This window comes from Otolemur garnettii, unplaced genomic scaffold, assembly GCF_000181295.1.
Source record: "Otolemur garnettii isolate 467f Iridium unplaced genomic scaffold, OtoGar3 scaffold00084, whole genome shotgun sequence".
Lineage (NCBI taxonomy): Eukaryota > Metazoa > Chordata > Mammalia > Primates > Galagidae > Otolemur > Otolemur garnettii.
In genome coordinates, this window is record NW_003852479.1 from 8,355,619 (window position 1) to 8,370,847 (window position 15,229).

The 15,229-nt window shown below is 46.0% G+C and overlaps 1 protein-coding gene across 2 annotated transcripts in view; it reads right to left on the minus strand.

The window, feature by feature from the left end:
* The window catches only part of TNIK (TRAF2 and NCK interacting kinase), a 354,942-nt gene that overhangs the window by 22,711 nt on the left and 317,002 nt on the right, over nucleotides 1-15,229 (minus strand). For both annotated transcript variants that reach the window (XM_003794663.2, XM_003794666.2), the window contains 2 exons: nucleotides 5,714-5,843; nucleotides 1,003-1,158 (listed from right to left, as the gene is read on the minus strand). In XM_003794663.2, the coding sequence (XP_003794711.1) occupies nucleotides 1,003-1,158; nucleotides 5,714-5,843 (286 nt within the window). The remainder of the gene's footprint in view (nucleotides 1-1,002; nucleotides 1,159-5,713; nucleotides 5,844-15,229) is intronic.

Genomic DNA, 15,229 nt, shown 5'->3' on the forward strand with positions numbered 1-15,229 from the left:
GGGCCTGTCACGACACCCCACATCTGAGCTTTGCTGAAGGAGCTGCACGCCCCCACGGGCCTGTCCCTCCATCCCTTCTCCTACATGCATCACTCGGAGCTGGAGCCACAGCAGAGTCTGAACCAGGTTCAATCACGAGGGCCGCTCCTTGGAGCCAACAGAGACACTCAGGTAGAAAATGCCTCAACTGCAGGAGCTCACGACAGGTGCTGCACTTTCTAAAGTGCCCTGTGCTCTTCCCTGGGTGTGTAAAGCTCATCTGTCTATAACTTTAGAGTCCAAAAAGTGGTAAGAAAACTCAGTGCATGGACAACGTTAACAGCATCTGTGCGTTTATGTTTTGTGAACACACGTGGGGCCTCAGGGGATTCAGACGATTGTTTATGAAGCACTGAACCTGCCAGCCAGCCTCTGTTGGCGACTTCATGAGCACTGCCGAATGGACGTGGTTACTCAGGCTTGTCCTTGGGACTGTATCTATAGAGCAGAAATAATATTTCTCCTTTCAGACACTATTTGGAGTTTAGGAAGCTGACACTTTAAGAACCTATTTATTAATTTTTACTTTTTGTCAACAAGCCTTTCAACCCTATTTTATTTAAGTCAAACCTAGTCTGACTAAATTAATGTAATTTAATTGTAACTGTTAGCTTTGAAATCTCCAAGCCTGATGTTTCCATCTGGGGCCTGGGAGAGAGGAGGCCCCCCAGCTCTGGTCCTAGACCTGCTACAAACCAGCTATGTCCCGGGGGGGGGGGTGTCACTGAACCTCTCTGACCCTCGGTACCCTGATGTACAGACAGTGTCAGTCCCAATGACAGCTGAGAACTTGTCACTGCTCTGTCCCTAAGGTACTGTATTTGAGTATCTGCCTAAGGAGCTCTGTAGTAGAAACCAGCCAAACACATTTCTGGGAGATTGGCAAAGCTTCATTGTTGGGGAGGGCAGGGTTTCAAACCCACGAGAAGAGAGCAGCCGTGCTGTCTGCTGCCTGGCACCTACTTCTGTCCCAGTGTCCATCTCCTGGGGGTGGGTAGAGACGCGCCCCAGGCCCTCGGTCGGGGTCCCTGCTGGGGAGTGGCTCTGCTGCACCAGGTCTGGGAGGTTGACATGGCCATTGCTGTCACCATGGCCTGAGCGCTTCTTCTCTCCAGATGTCTGAGGGGCACAAGAGACGGTACGTTAGAGAGTGGAGAGGCCACTGAGCAGTGTCACCCTCACCAGCACAGGCGAGGGGCTCCCAGCCAGACCCCAAGGTTATGGGAAGGCAGCATTCTCATTCCTGTTTGACCTGGGAAATACAAAAAATTTTAAGCTTTGACACTTTTAGAGCAAGGACTTGATTCTGAAGCCTCATGGTCCTGTGTGAGGGGCAGTCAGGGGTCATAGGTGGTGTGACAGTCTCGGGGAGGGGGGGCAGTGGTGCTGCCAGTGGAAGAACTGAGTGGGGCCCACGCTGCCAGACCCCCCAGCAGTGTGTGCACACCTGTCAACTGCATTTGTAGCCTTGCCGCAGGTTATGGTGATCTGAGTGCTGCTGATGGAAGCTGTGGGGTGACCCACACACAGGTGCACTCTAGAAAGTGCAGACGGCACTCACCCGGCACACGGGCTCTTTGTCACTCCTGAGGTCCTCACTATGATTAACTAATCACACGAGACAGGAGTTTAAAGAAATACCAACAAGACCTAGAAGACTATCGGAAATATGATTTACGAGGCCGTCACTAATGCTGGATCTCTCAGTCAGCAGCAGCAAAGCCAGGGAAGCTTCATTCACAGCACTTCTTAGAACAGCTTCTAAAGATACATCACAATGTCTATCTACCTCGGTGCAGCAGGACAAACACGTGGTTTGTGAATAAACACACCTCGCACTGATGGGGCTGCATGAACTAACCAGCTTGGAAACCACTGCTCTGGAGAGCAGTCTCCTCCCCCTAAAAATCCCAGGGAAAAAAGGATTGAAAGATGACTTTGGCCTCCCAAAACCAGTGCCCACATTATAGGTCCGACTAGTCTTATAATTTTTTTTCACATTTATGCAATTGGCTCATTGAAGATTATTAGAGCAGATCTCATTAAATGAGGATTTTACTTTCTGCTTTCTCTTCCTTGTCTTTTATTTATTTAATTAATTAATTTATTTTTGAGACAGATACTCACTTTGTCACCTGGGTAGAATGCTGTGGCATCACAGCTCACAGCAACCTCAAACTCTTAGGCTCAAACGATTCTCTTGCCTCAGCCTCCTGAGTAGCTGGGACTACAGGTGCCCACCTCAGTGCCCAGCTATTTTTAGAGATGGGGTGTTGCTCTGGCTCAGGCTGGTCTTGAACTCTTGAGCTCAAGGGATCCATCAGTCTCAGCCTCCCGAGTCCTGGGGTTGCAGGTATGAGACTCCGTGCCCAGCCTTCTGCCTTTTCTTTCTTTCATTCACTGAGCAACGTTTTTGAGAGCCTGCTGAATGTGGAGTAGCTGGGAGCGAGGCAGGCACACACCCATCTCTCTGGGGCTGACAGCTGCAAGGGCTTGTGCTATTTCCTTGACCATCACACTGGCCTGGCTTCTTCCTTCAAGAGCTCACCCTGGTCTGATAATTATAGCTCTGCACCTGCTTCTGGCTGGAGGTGGAAGAGGGACTTTGTGTGTGAGTGTGATTGTGAGTATGAGTGACTTCATATGACAGTGCTGGTCCATATGAGTGCGTCTGTGTATGAGTAGAGTATATGAGCATGTGTGTATGAATGCATGCCCAGCGCAGTGCAGAAAGAACACCACACACAGAATGAGTGTATGAAAGTGAGCGTGTCTGTGTGTGAAAGTGGGTGTGTGCACGTGTGTGGGTATGAGTGTGTGTATGTATGAGTTGTGCATGTGTGTGTGAGAGCTGACACAGGCTCCCTGCTCCTCAGGGTACATGTAATTGGTGTTCATGGGAAGCTGGAGAAATCACCATGACAGGCTCTGGGACTACAGACTGCTCTGGGGATTTTCTGGGTTCCTTTTGTCTTAGTGCTTGTCTACAGCCTGGGCTTGTGCCTGTTCTCAGAGCTGAGCAGTCCCTCTTCAGAATAACATTTAGGAACCTGTTCTAATTTATCTCACTGCCCTGTTTTGTACTGGGCCATTTTACCAACTTCTGCTCAGAGACTGTGCAGCAGTTCAGTGGCCTCCCCAGCTTCCAAGTGGCATAAATCGCATGCCATCTCTTCACCGCGCCTTAGTCCCAGTCAGCAGTGTGCTCTTGTCAAGACAAAGCCCGGTGCAGACACACCAGTAATTAGAGAGAGGCCAGAAGGAGCCCCCCGGGGAAGCAGCCTGGACGGTGAGTAGCCAGGAGGGACCAGCTGCAACCTGACCTCTGGTCTGCCACCTCCATGCCTCTCTTTGTTCTCTCAGCCAGTACCTCCTTACCAAATACTCTCTGGGTGCCGCACACTCTGCTGGGACACAACGGGGAGTGGACAGTGGGCCTGCACCTGGGGCCACAGTAACAGCACTAATGAAGCCTCTGACTTTTGTGCCTCCACTGTTCCCAGGGGGTGGCACCAAGCTGCTGTGATCACCACGTGCCCAGCACGGTGCAGGACACTAGGGGTTGGCACCGAGCTGCTGTGTGTACCACGCGCCCAGCACAGTGCAGGACACTAGGGGTTGGCACCGAGCTGCTGTGTGCACCACGCGCCCAGCACGGTGCAGGACACTAGGGGTTGGCACCGAGCTGCTGTGTGCACCACGCGCCCAGCACGGTGCAGGACACTAGGGGTTGGCACCGAGCTGCTGTGTGTGCCATGTGCCCAGCATGATGCAGAACACTTCTTGAGACTCCTTCGCCTCCATGATCACATGAGCCCCTTCCTCGTAATCAGTCAATCCTCTCCCCCTTTCTCTCTGCATTTATAGGAGAAGCCTAGGGGGGTTCTCTGCCCAGGGGACTGTGACAAACTGGTCAGCACACAGAGGTGGTCACCATGAGGAATGAGGCTGTGGTACTGACACACGAGGTGCATGTCCCATCAGTTTGAGGAGGAGGTCAGCGTAGGGAGGGCTCAGTTCTGGAGGCTCTGCTGTATACACAGTGTATATTCTTCTCTGGAGAACTCACTAATAAGTATATTATTTTAAAAACTCACATTTGGGCAGGCGGCACTGGAAGGCTGAGAGCACAGGACCATCTGGGTCCTCACTGGATGAAAATCCTATAGGACACTGGAAGTGCCACTTCAGAGTGACTGGCTGCGGTCACGGAACTCTGCAGCCACAAATGCCAAGGAGCCACAGGGATGTGGTTACAGAACTGGCAATGTGGCTCCATCTGTCCAGTTGTGGGTGACTGTCACAAAGACTCAGCCCAATTTTTACACATTAGAAACTGGAGTCTTTTTAGTCAGAGTGACTCATTCCAGAACATTCTCCCTCAGGTTTTCCTAAGCAACAAGCTGCAGTGGTGGAAACACCCTCCGTTTCCATTGAAATCATTCAGTCGCCTCACTGAGGAATCCATGTGCCAGCACAACACAGCATCAGCACCAGCAGCCAGGTCCATTCCTCATTCCAGACAGCGTGAACAGACTCTGTAAAGCTGCTTAAGGATTCAACAAGGCCTCAATTCTAGCAGGCTGCTCTGCAAACTCGTCCTCAGTGACAGCCCCATTGCCGAGGGTCACTCCAGAGGCCTTCTTTACCTCACACTGCAGTCCCCCTCTTTCTCACAGCGGACAGATGCCCTTTGCCCTTTTGGAGAGTGAAACCTGCTACTGGGTTCCCAACTCTGTCCTGGCTGAGAAGGAGAAGGACAGGCAGCGTGTGCTGTGTTTCAGAGGGGCCACGGGCACTGGCAAGTAAAAGCAGGGCTCCCCTCTCCACTCCACAAAGAGGGGAAAAGTAGTGACATTTACTGACCTTCATTACTATGTAATTCCTTTAATACTCTCAACTATAAGTCATTTTCTATTATTTATGAAATTCTGTACTGATGCTAAAACAGACACAGGGAGAGGTCCAGTGATGTCTGCCCATTACTTCCCTCCTGCGGAAAGATCTGTACTCCAACCTGCACGGTGACGATGAAGTGGAAACAAAAGCAGGTCTCATTTATTCTGGCCGGTCCTTCTGTTTAGGACAGATACAGACGTAAGATCCTGCATGTCAGGACAGGAGTAAGAGATATGTGCCTTTCACCAAAAAAAAAAAAAAAAAAAAAAGACATCCCTCGAGTTTAAAAGAACTCGAAGTGCTAAGGTGCATTTTTAAGTAGATCTCATACTTCTTTGTTCTTTTAATGTGATAACTTAATGGCCTTTTTAAAGTTGGTTCAACCTGGTAAGATGGTATCATCATTTCTTGGAACTTACGAGACTTCTCTACATGAAATGGAGAGGAGGCGTGACAAGGCTGGTGACGCTATTCGGAGAGACTATTCGTCTCTGTTTTCCTGTTGTAGGAAACATCTGGGTTTGCTGGGTTTTAAGTCCTCAGGCTCATACTCTGTAGTCTGATTAGTATAGCTCCTGCTGAAGATTCTGGACCAATGTAACTCAGTCACACTGGACACAGGATTGAGAAGGCTCCAGGGAGGAAGGCTGCAGACAGTTAGAACCACACGACCACTCGGAGCACTCCCCGTGCTGTGAGCATTCTCTGTGAAAGTGCTAATATAAAAGCCACTTAAGAAATGTGCTTCCCCTAGACAGTCTGTATACCGACTTACCTCCCTAATCATCAAGGTCCCTTCTCTTGAAATGCTGCTGCTGAAGGCGTCCACGTGTGAGGTCTCCAGCCCATGCGTGCCGACCATGCCCACACTGTACTGCTCGCCGCTGCCCGGAGCTCCTGTTGGTCTGGGAAGGGGAGGAGGGGTGGTCACGGAGTGCACTCAGGGAGCCCCCATGTCCTGTCCAGATTATTTCCATGGTAGAAAACAGACATAATGTAAAATAGATCATCATGCCCGTTTCCATGTGCCTCTTTCAGTGGCCTTAAGTACATTTCACATTAATTTCAACGTTTTCTTCCCTGCTTCTCCCACACCTCTCTTGACCAGTTCTCCGCCAGCAGCCAGAGTGAGCAAGTTGCAGGCGCTCCACAGAAAAGACACTGGATGTGGCACCAGGGTGCACCAGGTGCGGCACCCCCCCTCCCCCCAGCATGCCTGGGACCTGCCTCTGCAGACCACGCCTGCTGCCCGGAGGCCCCCGCCCGGCACTTGGCTAGTTCCCACCCTCTTACACACCACTTTCCCTGAAGAGCCTGCCCCCACTGCCTACCTGTAGGTTGTCCCCAGCCCTACTTTTCTTCTCCTTTTCCTTGGTGGTTCTCATCACAATTTGCAATTCTTTTTTTTTTGTTTTTAAGAGACAGAGTCTCACTTTGTTGCTCTCAGTAGAGAGCTGTGGCATCATAGCTCACGGCAACCTCCAGCTCTTGGACTTAGGTGATTCTTTTGCCTCAGCCTCCCGAGTAGCTGTGACTATAGGCACCCGCCACAACACCCAGCTATTTTTTTGTTGCAATTTGGCTGGGGCTGGGTTCAAACCTGCCCTGCCACCCTCGGTATATGGGGTCAGCGCCTTACTCCCTGAGCCAGAGGCGCCGCCCACAATCTGGAGTTCTTTATCATCTTAATTCTCACTTAACTTTCCCTTTTTGTCTCATCAGAACATAAGCTTGTGAGGGCAGAGTCCTTGTCTCTATGGTCACTTGTACACACCCAATACCCAGCACAGAACTTGGCACAATAAGTGGGCTTTGTATTATTTATGAAGAAGAAATATCAACTGAGAACTTTTTGACTTATTGGGGGCACCCCTGAAACAGGCTGTTCAATTTAATCCTCAGCACTTTTCCAAATCTCTCCGGTCACCCTGCAGGGTGGTGAATTTATTTCCAGTTTTCTTCTTGCTCCGGTTTTTCAGATGTAATGGGCGAAGGTAAGAGATCCCCACCCTCCCTGAGAGCACAGGTGGATGTGTCTGTGTGCTGTGGCCCAGTGCCAGGGATCACGTGAGGACTCCCTGCCCTCTGAGCTTCACCTGGACCAGCAGGGCCTCATTTGTAGGACACAGAACAGGGACAGGAACCTGCTGCCCTCAGGCCACATGTGGCTTTCTAGGTCCTGAGCTGTGGCTGTTGAATGAATCCAAATCTTTAATTTTTACTAATATATTTTTGTTCATCTTTTATATTTTCATTTTATTTTTAAAATGAGTGTATTTAAAATATCAAGGACTAAAATTAGTTTCAAAGAAATAATTCTCCCAGACTGACCAGCATAGTTCTGGTCTCACTATTAGCATAGTGAGTCCTATGGACTAAATGGGGCTGCTGCACTCACAACTCAGTTCTGACTTCCCCCACCTGACTGGTGTCATCACCACACATGCCTGGCTGGCAAGAGTGCACAGGGGTCAAGTACACCAGCCTTTTATCAGCTCTGACAACAGTGCACTGTGCTTCTGTTTGAAGTGGAATTTGTAAGTAGCTGCATAGCTTGACAGTGTCTTTTACTTCTGTCTGCTCATCAGCCCATCATGTCTAAGAAGACAAGAGAATGCTGAAGAAAAGAGATTTTTTGTAATAAAGACTAGAAATTGCAATATTATTCTGTTTCTGCTTAAGATGATTATCTTGCTTGGTGATTTTGCAATATCAACACTGAAGAAATTCAATGCTCCTCAATTTTACAACATTCATACAGATCACAAATATTTTAAATTAGAAGGAGAGGCATGAAAGGTTGTTGCAGAAATTAAAAGATAAGAAGCAAAAGCAAAGACAGTTCTTTTAAGCAGCAATAAGACCTAAAAATAATGCCACTGAAGCAACTTATAATGTAGGCCAGATACTCAGGGAAAAGGGAAGCCACTCAATGATGCAGAAATTGAGAAAAGATGCATCGTTGAAGTTCTAGGATGCTTAGCCCCCAATAATGTTTCAATGTACAAACAACTGCCTCTTTCAAGGAGAACCATAACTGATCAGCAGCATGAATTAGGCTTCAGCTTAACAGAACAATTTCTTGCAATACTTCAAAAGGAAAACATGTATGTATTACTCAATCACTTTGGATGAATCAGCTGATACTGCTTGCAGGTTTTATGTTTCATTTGGATCATAACAGCAGATTTTCCTAGCTATGAAGAGTTACTCACTTTGGGCACTCTTGGGAAAAGCACAGGAACAGATATCCTCAACAACTTTCAAGGTAAACCTCATGAAGTTGGACTGAATTTGGTAATTTAGGGAGTGTCTGTACAGATGGTACACCTTCCGTGACAGGAGAATAGGAGGGTTTATTGCACAGATTAAAAAAGTACTACCAGAGTCATATGTTCCCATTTCTTTTCATTGTATCTCACATCTGTGCTAAAGCTACTATTTTAAGTGACACTTTGTGACAAGTTGTAAGTATCGTTAACTGTATTCATGCAATTGCAACACAGCATCCTTAATTTTGTAACATGCCAAAGTCCCAGGATGAGGTAGGTATTCAGTGTGGATTTGTCTTATCATTCTGAAGTGTGTTGGCTACAGCAGGCACAGGTGTTAGACAAAATTTTACCTTTGCAAAATAGATAGTTACATTTTATGAAGAACAGAATCAACAACATGAATTATTGGAAGAAGATTTCTATAGGAATGCAGCATTTCTGTTTGATATCAAATAAAAACGACTTGAATATTTCTTGGCAATGTAAAATTAAGTCTTTTTTCAAAATACCTCTTCAAAAGGATACTTCAGATGAATATTTCCCCTAGTTAGCAAAGGCCATTGATGATCAGGACGACACATGCAAATCATTTGAGAATATGCAAGCTGTTATGGACCTATTACTTGGAGAACACAATGAAAGTTTCACTGATTCAAATTAGCATTTCAGCTCCACCTACTTAATATCACCAAGACACTGGAAATGAGCTCGCAGTAGATGACATTTAAAGGCATTGTTAGGTGTTAAGAAAAATCCAGTTGAAACGTGGCAGGATGCTCGTGCCATGCCAACATGCCCCACATGCAAAATCCAGCTGAAACATGGTAAAATGCAGCAGAAGGCCTGTGCCTTGCTGACACGCCCCACATGCTTTCTTGCTTTTCAACCACTCAGTGCTTCTGATCTACATTCTCTTATGGAGCCCAAATCAAGATGCCCGGAAAGCCACAAATGACTGATGCCCACCTAGAACTTCACCCCCAACTGGTGCCAGGCTGTTAGAAATTGGCTGCACAGCAGGAGGTGACAGCTGGTGTGCAGTGAAGTCCTCTCTCTTCACAGTTCCTCACCACCCTTCACCTCACCCCTGAGCTCTGCCATGCCATTAGAATCCCATAGGTGGACCCTGCTGTAAACTATATATAGGAGGGGTCCAAGCTGTGGCTCCTTATGAGAATCTAATACCTGATGTGCTGAGGTGGGGCTTAGGCACTGACCCTGGCACTGGGAAGCTGCAGGTACAGACATTAGCAGAAAGGTCTGCACAGAGACTGTAATAAATCAATTTCCCTGATGCTTGGAAAAACTGTCTTCCATGAAACCAGTCCCTGGTGCCAAAAAGGTTGAGGACCACTCAACCACAGGACCAGTCAGCTGACCTTGTGCAACCAGATATCCAGATGCTTCCAACAAAAAGCAGACACTACAAAGTCATTACAAGGCTAGTTAACTTTAAATTTAACAAGTAGTTTTCATTTTTTGACACTATTAAGTATAGTAATTAGATTTTTACAGAATAATGTACTTTTTTTAGCATATCTAATTGAAGTTTCTTAAATGCAGCCTTATTGGTTACTAAATTAATGCAGCCTCCAACATGAAAACATAGAACATCTCTGATTTATGACCTCAGGGAAACTGAGGACCAGGCAGAGGATGTGGCTCCACCACAGGCTGGGCTGGGTACAATCTGCCTCCTGGAAAAATATTCAGTTTTCAATGTGAGACTTGTTCTCTTAATTTAGTATCTACTCTCTTTTAAAGTGGCTTTTATTTTTTAAATGGGAAAGTTATCAAAGCTTCTCTTTCAGGTATATTAATTGCAACTTTTACCATCCTATTCTTTTATTTTAATTGTTTCTTATACTTAAAAAAAATATCTATGTCCTGGATCTTAGCAAAGTCAAAGGGTTTAATGAAAAATGCCATTTAAGAAATAAAAAACATGCTAAATTTATGATATTGCCGAAGCAAAGAAAGACATATTTCAAGGACTTTCATCCCCAACAGAGCCAAAAAGATGAGACTGTGAGTCTAGACAAGAAAGTGTGTAGTGCACCTGTGGCTCAGTGGGTAGGGCACTGGTCCCATATACTGAGGGTGGCAGGTTCAAACCCAGCCCAGGCCAAATTGCAACAAAAAAAATAGCCAGGTGCTGTGGCAGGTACCTATAGTTACAGCTACTCAGGAGGCTGAGGCAAGAGAATCGCCTAAGCTCAGGACTTGGAGGTTGCTGTGAGCTGTGACGCCATGGCACTCTACCAAGGGCGATAAAGTGAGATTCCATCTCTCCAAAAAAAAAAAAAAAAAAAAGGGTGTAGCAAATTGTTCATGCCAGAATCACTAAACTAAAATGGTAGATTGAATGAATCTAAATAAGGGCTAGAACTGATGAGCTTGAGAAAATATTTCAAAGAGGTATTTTCATTTTCAGTATTTTATTCTTAGAAAGAAGATACTAAGTGTTCCAGAGACATGGACAAAGAAACTGAATTCCTGTTGATAGAAAGTCATAGCAGTTCTCACAGGGATGATTTCCTTACTCACTCATTTGGAATTTTATTTTACCTTGTATGCACCTTTTCTTTCCTATTTTTCTAGCTGCCTTAAATTCTTGTCTGGAACAAGAAGGCATAAAGCCATGGACTGACAGATGGGGTGCTTGTCCAGAGCCTGTTACTGTGAGTGGAGGGGCCACTTTTCCTCTCTGTCACGGCCAGGGCTGGGCTGACGCGTACAAGCAAGTTCCCCCAGAGGTCTAAGTTAAGGACATTTCAGCTCCTCTTAATCTGCTATCCCGATAATGTTCTGATTCCAGCCAAACATTTTATTCAGAGATATCTGAACATGGATGAATTTTCATGAAAAATGTACTAGCAGGATAATTCTTCAATTAATTTCCACATACCTCAGTTAAATTCTTTTCCAATTTGTGCATTGTCATTATTATTTTAGTAAAATCATTATCACTCTTTCCAATTCCTTTCCATATAGATTGTATAGCAAAGATTTGATACATTGTTCTTTTTGTCCAAATCCTCTTTCAAAGGCTTTTGTGGTCACTAAGTTTAATTTTTCTGAATCAGTTTTAAGGTTTACATTTTATTAAGATTTGGTTTGAGTGTGTCAATTTTTAATTCAACAGGAAGTTTTAAGTAGACAGCATTAGCCACTGTTTGTTCTATCTTTTGATAAATAATTTTACTGAGACTGTTTTTCCCTGGGTCAATTGTTATACTCAGAATTTTATGAGCTAATATTGCTTCATCTGTGATAATTTACGTGGTCAGCAGTTTTTGCAGTTTTGAATTTTATTTTACATAATTTCTACTAATATTATTCTTTACTGATTAAATAAAAGATAATAATCTGTATTTCTTCCTTAGGCAGACTGTCCTGTTGTGCAGGATTGGTCTGTTATGAATTTTTGTATACATTTGCTTATCTGGTGTTTCCTGCATTAACTGTGCACACCATAATTTTCTTATTACTATGTTATCTAAGATAATAGTGTTTAAAATTTTTAATTAAAAACAAATTTTATTTTTAATTATTATGGGTACATAATAGTTGTATATCGTTATAGGGTATATGTGGTGTTTTGGTACAGGCATATGATATAAATTAATCAAAGTGGGGTACCTGTCACCTTAGGCATTAAACATTTCTTTGTGTTAGAAACATTCCAATTCCACTCTTTTGGCTGTTTTAAAGTATATCCTGACTTATTGTTGGTTATGTCACTTTGCTGTATATGACACTTGCTATCAAATGTCATTCATTCTATCTATCTCACTGTATTTTTATACCCTACAAATTTATGCATGTTCCAAATTTCTTCTTGACATGACATATTTCTCTTTAGAAGATAAAGTATGCCCCAGAGTTCATGTTCCAGGGACTGCAGAACACGCTAGATCACAGGAGTCTTGTGTCTGCCACTGACACTCACTGTGGGCCTGTGAGACGGCCTCTCCCACTTTCTGCCCCATGTGCCCATCTGTCCCCTTCGTGGGGTCGTATGTGAGTGGTCCTCAGATTCTGCCTTGCTCTGTATAACCTTTCCACATGCTCCTATCATCTTACTTAACCCTAAATTAACATATCTAATCTCCTGACTCAACAACTCATTTATTTGACTTCCTGTGGATATTTCTGCATGGCCATGGATTTCTCCAGCTTACTGTGCTCCAAACTGAAACTGTCCCTTTCCTCCTAAACTGAACTTCCTTGGGCACCACTGGCCCCATTAGCAGGAGGACGTGCCAGAAACCCCATGGCTGTCTGGGATCCCTTTGTTCAGACCCCGCAGGTTCTGAAACATGTCCTGAATACTTTCTGTTCGGATGAGGTCTGCTTCCTCTTTGACCTGCAGGCCATGCTGCCTCCAGGCCTGTCCTCACGTCATCCCATGGTGGTCACTGTGGACAGCAGCTCTGCCCGCCCCAACCAGGCTTGAGGCCCCTCCCTGCAGCACACACTTCCTTCCTTGCTCTCGCCTAGCTCCCTAATTTCATTTTTTAACCAAATCTTGCCCCCACTTCTAACTGCATCAACATTTAGCCTATAGTAGTTTCCTATACACATTACACTATAAATGTTTTGGTGGCTCTAATTTGCCCTCTCTCCCTGGAACATTCTTTTAATTCTCTGCCTCACCCGCTGACTCCTCCTCTGAGTTGCAGGTCCCCAGCAGGGGGTAAGGTGGCTTCCTCGGTGGCCTCTGTGCCCTTCTACCCTGGCATTAAACATGCCGCCCTGCACTGGTCAGGATGGGCAACTGCACTGGCACCTGCCTGGCACACAGGGGCACCCAGTAAAACTTTACTGTGTCACTCATGGTCCTGGGCCAAGGGCTTTGTTTCAAGCCTGTAGTAGAGACTTCATTCAGGCTCATTGGTAACATACAGCTTTAGTGTGAATTGATGAGTTGATCAACTGTGTAATGCTGAGTCTGACATGAGAGCCTGGAGGAGGGGGACATCATGGTCACAGGTAGGGAGAGCTGCACAAACTGTGACCGAGTTAACAGGAGCATCTCAAGCTCACCTTATTGCTCGCAACACGTGTCCCGAACCCGTGTAAGACACCATTAAATAGGAAAGGAGTTTGGGTGCGGTTAGGGGTAGTACAGGGGAACTCTTAGCACTATCTGCTTGAGTTTTCTGTAAATCTAAATGTATTTTTAAAAATTAAGTGTATAGGCGAGACATGGTGTCTTACACCTATAATCCCAGCACTCTGGGAAGCTGAGGCTGGTGCATCCTATGAGCTTAGGAGTTCCAGACCAGCCTGAATAAGAGCGACAGGCCTGTGTGTGTGTGTGGGGTGTGTGTGGGGGTGGGGGGGTAGTTCACTGCAGGGACAGCACTGGAGTGGACAGGCCTGTGTAGAGCTGGGGGCAGCATGCCTGCCAGAGGTGGTCGTGGGCCCCTGGGGCCCTACAGGGTTATAGGAACCAGGGACAGAGTGTGGCCACAGTCGCCCTCTTGCAACATGAGTCAGGCCAAAGCCTGAACAATTATTTTATAGAAAATTTGGACTCAGTCAAAAGGTAACACTTAAGGATCTAGAAGCCACATGTGACCTTAAGGCTGTAAGTTCCCCAGGAGGGGAACTGTTCCCCAGGAGGACTTGCGGTTTCAACTCAGCCCAGCTGATTTCAATGTACATCAAAGAACCTGGAGACCTCCCTAGTCCAGACCGATTTGAGGGGTGAAGAGCAGGAGACAGCAGGACGCAGTCCTCCCCTCAAGGACTGCTGGGCATAGAGAGGGGACACACAGGAACACACATGCACACAGGCAGCACAGGAGAGGGGACCAGCCTATGGAGGTGGCTTTTAGGGACAAGAGAGTGTCAGATGGCAGAAAGAGGCATGGCAGGGTCTGCTCAGGGCTGTGGGAAGGGCGGGAGTGTCTGTGGTGGACTAGCCCCATCTGTGCTTTAGAGGTCAGTGGGCGGCCCCATTTGATAGCCTTGAAGAGTATGATGGGAGCTTAAGAATCAAATGCACGTAACGTTGGTCCCAAATGTATTCAGCTGCCACTCCAAATATCTGCAGTTTTCCACCTGTAATTTTGTCTCTTTCTAACTACAATATATACTTTTGCAAGGAGAATCCGAGTACGAGCTTTTCAGATGTCTCAAAGCCCTCAGCATGTTGTCCAACACATAGTGGGAATTTTAGCATTTTTTAAAATTTCATAATTCACTCTCATGCTCAGTCCTTAAAAGGCATCCCACACATCAGCTGGAGGAAGTAAGCAACGCTGAGTCAAAATCTAAAGGGCCAGCATGTTTTGTAGAGCAGTTCCAGACTAGTGGTCTTGCCTGTAGAACAATTTTATTTGCTGTTATAAAAGCCATTTAAAGCAACTTGTTTCAAAATGTAATGTTTAAGCACTTTTATAGTTGTCAATAACTGAGTAATCTATGGCAAAACAATAAGCATGGACTTCCAGCTGTGGTGACTGGGTTTGGCTCTCAGAGCTGCTGGTACTTAACGATGGTTAAATCAATGAGCAACACGTCCTGCAGACTGGCCATCCTGGTCACTCCAATCCATGCTGATCAGAACAATAATTTATGCCTTGGAAAGGCATCATCTCTACATAGAGTGAGCGTGATCTGAGTGTTAATACTAGTAGCTGAGTCATGGAAATGGAGGTGAATGCAGAGAGTTGGAAAAGTTGGCCTCACTCTGCCAGGTTCCAGCAAAGCAGGGCAGCAGCACTGAGCACTTTGGGGGAGGAGCTGGAAGGCAGTACGGGACGGGGACAGGTTCTCCCAGAGGATAGACACCAGTGAGGAAAAAAGAAGTGGGTTTCTTCCTCTTGTTAAAGTAAAAGAAAAAGAGAAGTAAAGGCTACGACACTAAGGGAAACAGAGGCAGGTGTAAACACACACACAGACACACAGACAGGACTGCAGAGTTGGACAGGCAGGTGTAAATACACACACAGACACACAGACAGGACTGCAGAGACCGACAGGCAGGTGTAAACACACACAGA